Source organism: Ranitomeya variabilis, chromosome 1 (assembly GCF_051348905.1).
Source record: "Ranitomeya variabilis isolate aRanVar5 chromosome 1, aRanVar5.hap1, whole genome shotgun sequence".
Lineage (NCBI taxonomy): Eukaryota > Metazoa > Chordata > Amphibia > Anura > Dendrobatidae > Ranitomeya > Ranitomeya variabilis.
This window is the reverse complement of record NC_135232.1, coordinates 677,588,917-677,604,686: the sequence shown is the minus strand read 5'-3', so window position 1 is coordinate 677,604,686 and position 15,770 is coordinate 677,588,917. Positions and strand designations below refer to the sequence as shown.

Here is a 15,770-nt window from a genome sequence, read left to right as displayed (position 1 = left end):
ACCAATAACAATACTCACTGACCCCGGTCAGTGTTTACTCACGGTTTTCAAGACCGTCCACTCTTCTGGCTCAGACCAGCCAGTGCTGCAACATGTACTCTTCGGATCTTTGCCCGCATCCGAAACACCAATTGTAGGGTTCACTCGCTCAGGTGCATAGGAGGAAACAGGAGGCACATTCTCTTCAGCGTTCATGTAGGTTTATTCACTCCATAAACCATTTAAGTCAGCAAAACAAAGGTAAACAGTCTTACATCAGACGGATAAGTCCTCAGTGTCCATAGTAGAGCTCCGCTCTCCCTCAGACCTGTAGGCATACAGGCTGTGCCATGTCCAGCACGTAGGCTCTCCAGCCTAAATATGGTCTCTGTGTGCTTCCAGGATGTCTGTCCCCACTTGGAACCGTCCAACACACAGGCTACTCTGCAGTGTCCAGCCAAGACACATGGAAGTGTGTCCACTCTGACAGACTTCCAAACACTCTCCAGCATGTTCCAAACACACCTCCATTATGTAGCCTGAAACCACACCCAGGCACCTGTCACATGATTAGACATGTGGTTCTGACATCACCACAGGTCCTGAAACAAACATAGATAGGCATGGTTATGCCCCTTACCCAGGGGTGAGGTATATGGGTAGCCAGACCCTCCCATCTCTCATAGCTACCCGTAACCCGGACCCAAATATACCAAACAATTCCTCATTGCTTTATGTGCATTAAAGAAAACACTCCGGGTTACATCACAGCGACAAACCTTCTCTGTGACACATACCTCCTGTCGACTATACAACCTTTAACCACGCTACAAGGCCTATGGGGAGAGCATTATAGTATACAGGCTTGTGGGGAGTGCATTATACTATACAGGCGTATGGGGAGAGAATTATACTATGCAGGCCTATGGGGAGAGCCTTATACTATACAGGCCTATGGGGAGAGCATTATACTATACAGGCCTATGGGGAGAGCATTATACTATACAGGCCTATGGGAAGTGCATTATAATATACAGACCTATGGGAAGAGCATTATACTAGACAGGCCTATGGGGAGAGCATTACATTATGCAAGCCTATGGGGAGAGCATTATACTATGCATGCCTACGGGGAATGCATTATACTATACAGGCCTATGGGGAATGCATTATACTATACAGGCCTATGAGAAGTGCATGATACTATATTGAGAACTGTCTGGTACATTATACTACAGGGTGGGCCATTTATATGGATACACCTAAATAAAATGGGAATGGTTGGTGATATCATCTTCCTGTTTGTGGCACATTAGTATATGGGAGGGGGAAAACTTTTCAAGATGGGTGCTGACCATGGTGGTCATTTTGAAGTTGGCCATTTTGGATCCAACTTTATTGTTTCCAATGGGAAGAGGGTCATGTGACACATCAAACTTATTGAGAATTTCACAAGAAATACAATGGTGTCCTTGGTTTTAACGTAACTTTAGTCTTTCATTAGTTATTTACAAGTTTATGACCACTTATAAAATGTGTTCAAATTGCTGCCCATTGTGTTGGATTGTCAATGCAACCCTCTTCTCCCACTCTTGACACACTGATAGCAACACCGCAGAAGAAATACTAGCACAGGCTTCCAGTATCCGTTGTCTCAGATGCTGCACATCTCTTATCTTCACAGCATAGACGATTGCCTTCAGATGACCCCAAAGATAACAGTCTAAGGGGGTCAGATTGGGAGACCTTGGTGGCCATTCAACTGGCCCACGATGACCAATCCACTTTCCAAGAAACTGTTCATGTAGGAATGCTCGGACCTGACACCCATAATGTGGTGGTGCACTCTCACTCCGGTGAGAGAATGAACTCGGGTGACCTCTCTCCCGGCAGCGGCGGAGAGATACACCGCGGAGGATTACCTCCGCCTGTCAGTTCATCGCGGAGGTCCTGTAGAGCAGTGACATCACCCGATGTCACTGTTTTACACGAGAGATCGTCGTGGGACACTCATTATTAACTGGAAAGGTAAGTATAGGTTGGTTTATTATGTTATTTTTATTAGATCGTGTGCTTCGGGGACTAGGTGATTGGTGAGTATGTACTGTCTGTAATGTATGGTCTCTATGTTTTTTTTTACTACTGAACACATGCATTGTCTGTTGGGACTACTTTCCCATCATCGGCTAGCTGTCACTGTGAGCATTCATAGCCGGATGGGAGCAGTAGTCCCATCAGACAATGGCTGCTTACACAGACCCGCACACACACACAGGGACACACACACAGAGACACACACAGACCCGCACACACACGCAGACCCCCGCACACAGTCTAGCTGAGCCCCTCATTAATACTCGGTCACACATATTACATAGTTACATAGTTATTAAGGTTGAAGGAAGACTTTAAGTCCATCTAGTTCAACCCATAGCCTAACCTAACATGCCCTAACATGTTGATCCAGAGGAAGGCAAAAAAAACCATGTGGCAAAGAGTAAGCTCCACATTGGGGAAAAAAATTCCTTCCCGACTCCACATACGGCAATCAGACTAGTTCCCTGGATCAACGCCTTATCAAGGAATCTAGTGTATATACCCTGTAACATTATACTTTTCCAGAAAGGTATCCAGTCCCCTCTTAAATTTAATTAATGAGTCACTCATTACAACATCATACGGCAGAGAGTTCCATAGTCTCACTGCTCTTACAGTAAAGAATCCGTGTCTGTTATTATGCTTAAACCTTCTTTCCTCCAGACGTAGAGGATGCCCCCTTGTCCCTGTCTCAGGTCTATGATTAAAAAGATCATCAGAAAGGTCTTTGTACTGTCCCCTCATATATTTATACATTAAAATAAGATCACCCCTTAGTCTTCGTTTTTCCAAACTAAATATGTCGGTTTCCGGTGCTCGCACTCACCTCACATGTGTAAGAAGCGGCTCCGACGTGGTGGTCGGGACAGAGAATTCACATCCCCGGTGACCGCTCTCAGCCGCTGCCGCCACCAGCTCTCATCCAGTTCAAACTGCGAGCGGAGAGGGAGGACGGGAAATCCCGGAGCTGGGACCTGAGGACTGGAGCTGCCCCTCACCTGCAGCCATACCTCCTCTATCACCAGCCGGCCCAGGACTTCCCTCCTCTCCAGCACTGACCTCATCACTGGCTTCGTGTACCACTTATATGTGACCGCGGGATCCTAATGTGACATCCTCTCATCAGCACTGCTTCGCACTCCACAGCGGTGTTAGCGCGGGATCCGAGACCCCCGCAGCAGCCAGAAAACTGGGGTGGGAGGGCGGGCCGGCTGACCCCCAGACTAAAGAAAAAAAACTTTCTCAGGTGCCACCCCTTCACATCCTGGCGCCCTAGGCACGTGCCCTCAAGTGCCTAGTGGCAAGTACGGCCCTGCACACACACAGGGGCCCAAGAGGTAAGGGGTCAACTACCTCCTCCAAAACAGGTGGAAATGTACATTATAATGATCTATTATTGTTCTTGCATTGTGGCCCTTTCTGTCTGAGTCCTAGCTCACATCTTACAACTTCTGAGTTTAGCAGAGCTTTTGTATATATAAGCATATAGATAAACATATCAGACAAGTCTCTTTTTGGGGGGATTTTATGCTGTATTTGTGATTATCTAGATTTTTTTTAGATTTTATCTTTTTATTTGTACTTTTTTGCTACTTTATTCTCTTGGTCTTTTTTTTTTTCAAAATGTGATGTCTTCCTGTTTGCTCCTAAATACTGTTGTTTCTTTCCTTGTATGTTTTCTTTTTTGTAAATGTATGGTACGAACGAGGCTCTCATGATCATTTCCCACCTTATCCATCAGTGTATTTGTAGGGGCATCTGGCATGAAAGGGGTTAATAGACTCCATTGTCAGCATTTACTGCATTGCAGTCCTGTTTGCAAGACGGAGCGTAGTCCTTCCCGACTGCAGTGCCACTGTATGCCAGTCACAGGGGGTGTTTTGAAACATTGCATTGTGGGTCATCGTTCATCGGTAGGATGATAGCGTCTCCATGGTAACCCGCAGACGGTAGCGCATCACATTCACGCTGCCCTCCATGCTCGATGGAGTACGGCTTGTTTACAACATGTAAGGACTTTTCTGTCCTTGGAAGGTAAAATTCCTGATTCCCAATATAGAAAAAAATAAAGAATAGAAAATGGGAGTTGTAGTATGTGTCTACGCTATAATGCATGGACTGGGATCCTTCGTTTTCCTTGTGTTTTGCCTGGAGAAATCGTTTATGACTTGTGCTGCTTTAGACTTGAGGAGTCTCCCGAGACAACTTCTGTCTTCAGAGATCTCAATTGGGAGTTGGTTCATTACTCAGAGACAATACATCGGTCACAGGGGGACCCTCCCCGCCATTTGTGCTTCTGTTTTCCAGAGATTTACTCGCAATCGCTTTATTGTATCATTTATCTTAAAATAAAATACATAGAAAAAAAAAGTCATTGCAATATACGGTAATCATTTCATTGCCCTTATTGAGAATTCTTGCCTGAATGTAGGTAAAGGTTATTCCTATCCTTCCTACATTGATATTGTCAGATAGTCCTTGTAATTAATAGCAATGTGGCAATTTATTGCTTGTTATAATTTGCAGCACAGTTTTGTTTTGTTTACAGCTTGTTGCCTTAGAGACCGACCATGGCTGCTAGGCAGAAGAACATGTGCAAGGCTTACCGCCCATTTTCAATTCAGGTTGTAAGCACTGTTTTGAGCTGGAGTGTGCTGTTACACTGGCATGCAAATATTTGGGCACCCCTGGTCAAAATTACTTTTATTGTGAACAGTTAAGCAAATTGAAGATGGAATGATCTTTAAAAGGCCTAAAGCTAATTATGAAACCTATCATTTGTATTTTAGTAAACACAAATATATATTTTCATCATTTACATTTTAAAAATTGCAAAAAGTAAAAGGGGACAATGCTACAGTTTGGGCACCCTGCATGGTTAGTGCCTAGTAGCAGTCTCTTTTTTGAAAGTATCACAGCTTGTAAACACTTTTTGTAGCCAGACAAGAGTCTTTCAATTCTTGTTTGAGGGATTTTCATCCATTCTTCCTTGGAAAATTTTGAGATCTTTGCAACACAACCCCAAGCATGATTGATCCACCCCCATGCGTAATGGTTGGCGAGATGTTCTTTTCCTGAAATTCCATGCCCTTTTTTCTCCACTCATACCTTTGATCATTGTGGCCAAAGAGATCTATTCTAACCTCATCGGTCCACAGGACTTGTTTCCAAAATTCATTAGGCTTGTTTAGATGTTCTTCTGATGCTGAATGTTATGGTGAGGACGCAGGAGAGGTTTTCTTGTGATGACTCTTACATGAAGGCCATATTTATGCAGGTACACAATGTACCACAATTCCAGAGTCTGCTAAATCTTTCTGAAGGTCTTTTGCAGTCAAGCGGGGGTTCTGATTGGCCTCTTTAGCAATCCTATGAGCAGCTCTTACTGAACTTTTGCTTGGTCTTCCAGACCTTGTCTTGACCTTCAGCGTTCCTGTTAACTGCCATTTTTTAATTACATTTTGAACTGAGGAAAGGGCAAATTGAAAATAGCTTTGCTATCTTCTTATAGCCTTCCCCTGCTTTGTGGGTCTCCAACATTTTCATTTCAGAGTTCTAAGCATGCTGCTGTTTTTTTGGCACACAGCTAGAAAAGGCTGCTTTTTTTTTATATATAAAGCTGGGAAATTTGCGTCACCTGACCTTTCCTAATGTGAACAAATCTCCATGGTTTCCCAAACTTTTGCATCAGTCTATTTTCCTTTTTGTAATTTTTAAAATGTAAAACCTGAAAATATATATATTGTTTGCCTAAGATACAAAGGAATTGTGTAATATTTAACCATTTTAGAGGTCATTTCATCTTCAACTTGCTTAACTGTTCACAATAACAGTAATTTTGATGAGGGGTGCCCAAACTTTTACATGCCAATGTATATCCTTATCCCGAGCTTCAGCATAGTGCTTACAAGCTTACAGTAGTGGTGGTCAGTCTCCTAGGCAACAAGCTGAAAACAAAAGAAAAGTGTTAATATCTCAAGAAGGGCTTCAAATTTTAATAAGAAGTAAATTGCAAAAAAAAATTTTAAAGGGCAAAGAGGAGAAGGCTGCTGCCAAAAGGCTCTGGCAGCGGTTTATATCCTGAATAACAAAAATTCCAAATAGCCTAACCCTTATCTTTTCTGACATAATTGGTTGGGAGAGACTCGGGGGGGCCCCATACACATTAGACTGTCGGCCAAATCCTGCAAAAATATTGGTGGGTTTAGTGACTTTTTTGTGTAATATACGTTTGGTTTAGTTACCCTTTAAAAGATTAAGTATATTCCCTTAGGGGTGCTGCAAAGCTGGAGCATATTCTAGGTCAAATGTACAGAGGAGAGACTGAAAATATTCTTGTAAAAACTGCATGTGGACGTATTACAACAAAGTAATAACGAGCTAAAAGAACAGTATGTAATAGTAGACATATGGGGTGTGGAGGAAGCAGTCACACTCGGCCGCTGGTACCTTAGGGAGTCCATTTAATCAATGGCACATGATAGGTAGGGACCCTGGTGCAGATTTTGCCTTGAAAGCTTTTTTTTATTATTAAAACTTTGGTGCAATATACATTTCTCATATTGCCCTACGGCCTGTGAATATTATACTCCTGCTGAGTTCTACACCTTTTGCAAACATTTCTTAGAAATACCTTCTCCTTTGATGTTTATCAGGGCTTGTCATGAACTAAAATTAATGGTGTGCCTATAAAACTAATATTATACATAATTTTGCTTAAAGGGACAATGTTTTTTGTTTATTTTTTTTTTACTTGAACGCATTTATTTGGGGCTTAAAATCATTTTTGCAATTGGGTTTCATTAAATATGTTGCGCCTTTTGTCTTCTATAGCATATTTGTTTCACTGTCTATTGCTGGCTGCAGAATGAGTTAACTGACAATCCGTCAGTCAGCTCACCGCAAAGGCCTGGCGAGCAGTTTATAACTCTTTTATCTGTCTTTTTCTGAGCTCCACTCAGCCGATTTATGACCACAGACGACATCCAAGTTGAATGTGCAGGGAAACAAAGAGTCTGTAAAAGCCAAACGGTGCAAAAATGTTAATGGAACCCAATTGCAAAAAATGTTGTCAGCCCTAAATGTATGCATTTAAGTAAAAAAATATATCTCCTAAGTTGACCCCTTTAAATTGGGTTGTCCATTATAAGAATAAAAGTGTACAGTTTTCCTTTATACAGTGTTGCTCTGGTTAATGAGACTTCAGTAGAGAGACAGTGAAGAGTGGTGCTGTTTTGGAAAATGTAGAGTCTTCTTCTAATCCTGGACCACCCTTTAACCTATAGTTATATCTATGTAGTAATATGTTTATTTTTTTCTTTATTTAAGGACTCTGCTTTCTGAATATATCAGCAGTTCCATCAAGCGCCATGAAGAGGTCACTCATCTTCCATACATGCGGGGTGCTATGTTGCCTCCTGCTGCTTTCACCAAGTGCAATGTGTCTCTCCCTTCAAAGGCTACATAAGCGTAGTATCCCTGAAGTCAATGGAGGGTTTGATGGAACAGTTAACACAGATGCTAATGACGTTCTTCCACCTACTCCATCTACTTTCGAAACATATACCATTAACACGTCTCCTTATATGAACTCATTAAACAAAGAACTTGTTGTTCCTCAAGAATCTCAAAATAACTTGAACCCACAAAATAGCAGCATAGTGGCTGAAATTAGTCCAGAAGCCGATAGTCTTGGATTTATTGAGGTTGATCCGATTGGCCAAGGTAAGACATCAGATGACAATGGAGTTCTCACCACGGCTGGTTCCACTGTTGGTTTTGTACAAAGTGTAGCACCTGCAATTGAAACCAAAAATGAAGATGCCAAGGAAAGTTTCCCCCAAGCTGAAAATAATCAAACTGACTTAAATCAAAACAATTTGGAAAATTCATCTCAAGTAAACACCATAGAGATGTTAACAACCAACCCAAGGACCAGCATTGTTGAAACCGAAACTGACTACTCTACAGCATCTTCCCAGCTCTCTGCCCAATCGTTAACTACAGTCAACTCTGAAAGTCCTGAAGACCTGGACCCTACAATGATAGTAATTAAAAGCATTGACGATGGAGAACTGATTTTCCCACATTTAGGAGAAGATTGGGATGACACAAAAGTTACAACCCAGAGTCCTAAAAACCTAGGTGTGACTGAGCTTACTATGGCAGGTCCTGTGGAAGAAGAACATCCCGAGGCAGTGATGTTCAGTACTTCTCCTGGAATCACTGTGATGTCCGACGACAAATCTGTCTTCAATGTTACAGAAAATACTCTTGTTACGGAAGGAAGAGTTTCTCCAAAAGTCACCAATTCCGCTGAGTTAAACCCAGAACTCGGAGTTACCATGTCTACACCCCAACCAAACATAGAGATGAACCAAACTCAAGACCTCTCCGCAGCAAACACAGGTAAGGGGAGGAAATAATACAGAGATTCGTAGCAAAATGAAAATGTCACATCAGTGTGAGTTCACTGTAATTGATGGTGCTTCCTTGTCACATCTGGTAGCGCTTATACCTGGCTCACAATTCAATGACCGTGGAGGGAGTAAGTGTTGCAGATGGAAGTCTTAACCACTGCTCATTTTTCAGCTGATAGATCTATTGGATGAAGCAGAGACCTTTCCTTGAATTTTTCTCATTACCCTCAGACAGTCACTTGCTGTCGCTGCTAAGCTTTATTTTGCTAGGAAGGGAATTATTTTGTGTAAGGCGTAAGAAATGCTCACTGATTTTATTAACAGGAAGGAGATAGTAAAAGTCACGGCTGCCCGAGAAGATTAGATCAGACTCCTGGGGTTTTTTGTGCATTTTGTGAACCTGATCTTATACCCTACAGATCACAGAGGTGGCCGAATGTAAATCTACTGTGGTACAATCTTTACATCCATAGCAAGTTCATTTCTTTTGCAGATTAGTTGCAAATTTTTCCATTGAGTTCAATAGAGATGTAAAAATTTACACCAAATCCCAGTTGGACTAGTTAGCCAATAAAGGTCTTACTTCTATAAGGCTGCTGTCACACTAGCAGTATTTGGTCAGTATTTTACATCAGTATTTGTAAGCCAAAACCAGGAGTGGAACAGTTAGAGGAAAAATATAATAGAAACATATGCACCACTTCTACATTTATCACCCAATTAATAGTGCCCCACTATGTGCCTCAATATGGTAATAGTGCACCCTTCTGTGCAACCACATAGTAATAGTGCCCCATTGTGCCTCAATGTAGAATTGTCCCCTTCTGTGATTCCCTAGAATTATAGTGACCGCTATGAGGTATACTTCATGGTGGTACACTGAGGTATACTGCATGGTGGTGCAACGAAGTATACTTCGGGGTGATGCACCGAGATATACGTCAGAGTAGTGCACAGAGGTATACGTCAGTGGGATTAACCGAGGTATACTTCAGGGTGATGCACCGAGATATACGTCAGAGTGGTGCACCGAGGTATACTTCAGGTTGGATCACCGAGGTATATGTCAGGGTGTTGCACTGAGGTATATTTCAGGGTTGCACACCGAGGTATACTTCAGGGTGGTGCAGCGAGGCATACTTCAGGTTGGATCACCAAGGTATATGTCAGGGTGGTATATCATGAGAAAAAGGAAAAAAAGTGTATCGCATCAGTTCGAAACGCCACACCTGTCCAGCTGGGGAAGCGTGCATGTGCCAAAGCGGTATACGGGTGATCAATCAAAAAAAGGAAAGTACTTTCATCGATGAATACATAAAAGCAAGGAGAGCACTCACCATCCGCTGTTAGTGTCCATACTTTATTGTGGCATCACTGTTGTGAACTCTATTTTTGGGCTCCCTCTAGTGGTCACAAGCGGTACTGTGTAGTGTTGTCTTTCTGCAGGTTGGCTGCATCAGCTGGTTCGTTATCCTTGGTTGGTTTCCTATTTAGCTCACCTGGAGACTCAGTTCCTTGCCTGCTATCAATGTATTCAGTGCTCTTCAGATTCCTTGTGGCTACCTTGCTCCCAGTCTCTCCAAGACAAGCTAAGTTTTTGTTTGATCATTTTTTGATTATCAGCGTTCATTATGTTTTTAGTCCAGCTCGCTAAAATGTGATTTCCTCGCTTGCTAGTTGCTCTAGGGGATTGGGTTTCTCCCCCCACACCGTTAGTTGGTGTGGGGGTTCTTGAAATCTCAGAGTGGATATTTTGTAAGGGTTTTTTACTGACCGCACAGACCCCTTTACTATTTTCTGCTATCTAGTATTAGTGGGCCTCATTTGCTGAATCTGCTTTCACCCCTGTGTATGTGCCTTCCTCTTACCTCACCGATATTATTTGTTGGGGGATTATTTCTCTGGAGGCAAGAGAGGTCTTTCTTTCTTTCTAGGGGTAGTTAGTTCCTCAGGCTGGCTCGAGACGTCTAGGATTTTTAGGCACGATCACCGGCTACTTCTAGTGTGTTTGGATAGGTTCAGATTTGCGGTCAGTCCAGTTTGCCACCTCCCTAGAGCTTGTCCTACGTTTGTTACTTAGCTGGAGTAATTTGTGATCCTCAACCACTAAGGATCATAACACATCACATAAAATTAGCAAGACATGGCAGGGAGAATCTGTGGTTCCATGAGACCTCATGGAACCACAGATTCTCCCTGCCATGTCTTGCTAATTTTATGTGATGCCACAATAAAGTATGGACACTAACAGCGGATGGTGAGTGCTCTCCTTGCTTTTATGTATGGTGCACGAGGTATACTTCAGGGTGGTGCACCGAGGTATACTTCAGAGTGTTGCACCGAGTTATACTTCAGGGTGGTGCACGAGGTATACTTCAGGGTGATGCACCGAGGTATACTTCAGGGTGGTACACCGAGGTATATGTCAGGGTGGTGCACGGAGGTATACTTTAGGGTTTTGCACCGAGGTATACTTTAGGGTGGTGCACCGAGGTATACTTTAGGGTGGTGCACCGAGGTATACTTCAGGGTGGTGCACCGAGGTATACTTCAGGGTAGTACACCGAGATATACTTGAGGGTGATGCACCGAGATATACGACAGGGTGGTGCACTGAGGTATACTTCAGGGTGTTGCACCGAGGTATATTTCAGGGTTGCACACCGAGGTATACTTCAGGGTGGTGCACCGAGGTATACTTCAGGTTGGATCAACGAGGTATATGTCAGGGTGGTACACCGAGTTATACTTCAGGGTGATACACCGAGGTATACTTCAGGGTGGTACACTGAGGTATACTTCAGGGTGGTTCACCGAGGTAAACTTCAGGGTGGTGCTCCGAGGTTTACTTTATGGTGGTGCACCAAGGTATAATTCAGGGTGATGCACCGATGTATACTTCAGGGTGGTTCACTGAGGTATACTTCAGAAGGATGCACCAAGATATACCTCAGGGTGGTGCGCTGAGGTATACTTCATGGTGGTGCACCGAGGTTTACGTCAGGGTGGTGACTGAGGTTTGTGAAGCACCGAGGTATACTTCAGGGTGGTGCACCGAGGTATACTTCAGGGTGGTGCACCGAGGTATATGTCAGGGTGGTGCACCGAGATATACTTCAGGGTGGTGCATCGAGGTATACTTCAGGGTGGTACACCAAGGTAAACTTCAGGGTGGTGCCCCGAGGTATATGTCAGGGTGGTGCATCGAGGTATACTTCAGGCTGGTGCACTGAGGTATATGTCAGGGTGGTGCACCGAGGTATACTTCAGGGTGGTGCACCGAAGTATACTTCAGGGTGGTGCACCGAGTATATCCCCCAGGATGCGGACGGAGTACTATTAGACCCGCTGGAGTGCATTGTATTCACAGCAGGACATCCTGTGAGTCACAAGGCAAAGTAAAAGTAAGTATGGACCTGGTCAAGCTATTTGGCCTGGGCATTGTTCAGGAAAACCCATTATGGGCTTTTATTTTTTAAACGGACTACAGAAAGGTAGTGGGGTTGGTCCGTTTCCTCTGGCCGGGTTTTCCATGTGGCCTACGGCAGTATAGGGTTTGAGTGTGTCCGGCTCTGCAGAAGTTCAGCCTGTGTGAGTTAACATAGAGCCAGTAGAGCAAGCTCCTGGCACCGCGTAACATCATACGGTGGTGCAGTCGCCCTTGGCAACCGGACGCATTTATGGACTGTCTTGTTTCCCGGCTGCGAGCCGGAGGATACCGTGTGCTGTACACTGTGCGAGTGTGGACATTAAACACGTTTGTTGTGAACTTTTCCTGTGGTCACTGTCTGACACATTGAACCAACACCACTGCACTACAGCATCCATATAGCAATAGTGCCCCCCTCTCTTTTCTTCATATAGTAGTGACGCCCCATCAGGGCCTCCATATAGTAATAGGGCTCCCCATTTATTCTTCCATATAGTAATAGTGCCCCCTCTGTGCTTCATATAGTAATATTGCCCCCCTATGTGCCTCCATATGGTAATAGTTCCCACATTGAGCTTCACTATAGAATTGTCTCCTTCTGTGCCTCCATATAGTTATAGTGACCCCTCTGTACTTCCATTTATTAATAGTGCCCCACTATGGGCCTCAATATGGTAATAGTGCACCCTTCTGTGCATCCACATAGTGATAGTGCCCCATTGTGCCTCAATGTAGAATTGTCCCCTTCTGTGACTCCCTATAATTATAGTGACCTTTATGTACCTCCATATATTAATAGTGCTTCCTGGGGTGACAGGTCTCTCCCCATACACAAACTCAGGGAGAGACCTGTCAGTCACTGGCAGTGGGGGTAGAGAAGTTTTCGGGGTCCCACCTGTCTGACTAGTCTATGTTGCTCAGTCCCCATCAGCTTTTACACTGAAATACCAAATATCATCTTATTAGGTACGCGGATTCTCTATATCTTTGCAGTCTATGGGTTTTGCTCTTACCGAAGGTCTACATCTTTTTTTGCCAGGTGTTAAGCAGCTGACTGCAAATACAAGTGAAAACAGCAACGTGACTGTGACAGCTGCCATCTTTGTGAATGTTACAAGTCAAAATACCACCGGGGAGCCTGAAGTGAGAAAAGAAGGAACGGAAAGTTATACTCTGCATATTGAGGTCCCGCAGAATGAAACTAATGGCAAGATCCAGGATAGTGAATCCCCTGACAGTGAAGGTAAAATGTATATACAGGATACTGTGCAGACTACGATCTATCCGTCTATCTATCTATCTATTATCCATCTACAGTTGCTTCTCACAAAATTAGAATATCATCAAAAAAGTTAATTTATTTCAGTTCTTCAATGCAAAAAACATTTTCCCACATATCATGCTTCAAACATAAAGATACCAAATGTAAATTTTTGGTGAAGAATCAACAACAAGTGGAACACAATTGCGAAGTTGAACAAAATTTATTGGTTATTTTAAATTTTTGTGGAAATTCAAAAACTGAAAAGAGGGGTGTGCAATATTATTCGGCCCCTTTAACTTAATACTTTATTGCGCCACCTTTTGCTGCGATTACAGCTGCAAGTCGCTTGGGGTATGTCTCTATCAGTTTTATACATCGAGAGACGGAATTTCTTGCCCATTCTTCCTTGGCAAACAGCTCGAGCTCAGTGAGGTTTGATGGAGATCGTTTGTGAACAGCAGTTTTCAGCTCTTTCCACAGATTCTCGATTGGATTGAGGTCTGGACTTTGACTTGGCCATTCTAACACCTGGATATGTTTATTTGTGAACCATTCCATTGTAGATTTTGCTTTATGTTTGGGATCATTGTCTTGTTGGAAGACAAATCTCCGTCCCAGTCTCAGGTCTTTTGCAGACTCCAACAGGTTTTCTTCAAGAATGGTTCTGTATTTGGCTCCATCCATCTTCCCATCAATTTTAACCATCTTCCCTGTCCCTGCTGAAGAAAAGCAGGCCCAAACCATGATGCTGCCACCACCATGTTTGACAGTGGGGATGGTGTGTTCAGGGTGATGAGCTGTGTTGCCTTTACGCCAAACATATCGTTTGGCATTGTTGTCAAAAAGTTTGATTTTGGTTTCATCTGACCAGATCACCTTCTTCCACATGTTTGGTGTGTCTCCCAGGTGGCTTGAAAAGAGACAAGTATCACTCCAAAAATGCACACCACGCAAAAAATGAAAACGTAATGTATGGAAAAACACAGGAGTTTATTAACACACCACAATAAAACATACTTAAAAACTGTGAGCAAAGAGCCCCGTCCATGTAAATACATATATATATATATACAAACATAATACAATAGTGCAAATAACCTAAAGTACATGTAATGATTAATAATAATTTAAAGCCTGCCTGCACCCTGGACAGAGTAAGAACCATATGGGGTGACCAGAAAGGCACCAAGCCATCCAATGTGCAGTCGGAAAACCTAACACCTGCCTGAACCCATATGTGGCTCATGGAACACTGGTATGAGTCTGGGAAAACCAGCTGAAAGATGACGCCCCAGAGCACAACAAGTCGAACAGACAAAAAAGCTGCCAGACACTACTGAAATGGAACGTTACCAGGCACGAGAAATCCGTGAAGCAGCAGGCAGGTAGACTGGACAGGGATCAATGCAGTCTTTTTATCACTCGCTTGCACCCCGTATTACATTCATTTGCTTTCTATAGAGTTACTGGTAATTTAGCAGTGCGCCTCGTTTTACAGCCTTATTCTCCCAGGTGGCTTGTTGCAAACTGTAAACGACACTTTTTATGGATATCTTAGAGAAATTGCTTTCTTCTTGCCACTCTTCCATAAAGGCCAGATTTGTGCAGTGTACGACTGATTGTTGTCCTATGGACAGACTGTCCCACCTCAGCTGTAGATCTCTGCAGTTCGTCCAGAGTGATCATGGGCCTCTTAGCTGCATCTCTGATCAGTCTTCTCCTTGTTTGAGATGAAAGTTTAGCGGGACGGCCGGGTCTTGGTAGATTTGCAGTGGTATGATACTCCTTCCATTTCAATGTGATCGCTTGCACAGTGCTCCTTGGGATGTTTAAAGTTTTGGAAATCATTTTGTATCTAAATCCGGCTTTAAACTTCTCCACAACAGTATCACGGACCTGCCTGTTGTGTTCCTTGGTCTTCATGATGCTCTCTGTGCTTCAAACAGAACCCTGAGACTATCACAGAGCAGGTGCATTTATACGGAGACTTGATTACACACAGGTGGATTATATTTATCATCATTAGGCATTTAGGACAACGTTGGATCATTCAGCGATCCACAATGAACTTCTGGAGGGAGTTTGCTGCACTGAAAGTAAAGTGAATTTCCACAAAAATGTAAAATAACCAATAAATTTTGTTCAACTTCGCAATTGTGTTCCACTTGTTGTTGATTCTTCACCAAAAATTTACATTTGGTATCTTTATGTTTGAAGCATGATATGTGGGAAAAGGTTTAAAAGTTCCAGGGGGCCGAATACTTTTGCAAGGCACTGTATTATATAGAGTCATTACAAACAGACAGAGTGATCTATTTCAAATGTTTATTTCTGTTAATGTTGATGATAATGGCTTACAGCCAATTCAAACCCATAAGTCATTACCTCAGTAAATTAGAATAATTAACAAAAAACACCTGCAAAACCTTCCTAAGCGTTTAAAAAGGTCCTTGTCTGTTTCAGTAGGCTCTGCAATCATGGGGAAGACTGATAACTTGACAAATGTCCAGAAGGCAGTCTTTGACACAAGCCACAAAAGGTCATTGCTAAAGAAGTGTTATATCCAAGCATATTAATGGAA

General features: G+C 43.1%; 1 protein-coding gene across 2 annotated transcripts in view; it reads left to right on the top strand.

Moving 5' to 3' along the window:
* The window catches only part of ARMH4 (armadillo like helical domain containing 4), a 175,173-nt gene that overhangs the window by 16,361 nt on the left and 143,042 nt on the right, over nucleotides 1-15,770 (top strand). For both annotated transcript variants that reach the window (XM_077264932.1, XM_077264941.1), the window contains exons 2-3: nucleotides 7,405-8,484; nucleotides 12,965-13,168. In XM_077264932.1, the coding sequence (XP_077121047.1) occupies nucleotides 7,405-8,484; nucleotides 12,965-13,168 (1,284 nt within the window). The remainder of the gene's footprint in view (nucleotides 1-7,404; nucleotides 8,485-12,964; nucleotides 13,169-15,770) is intronic.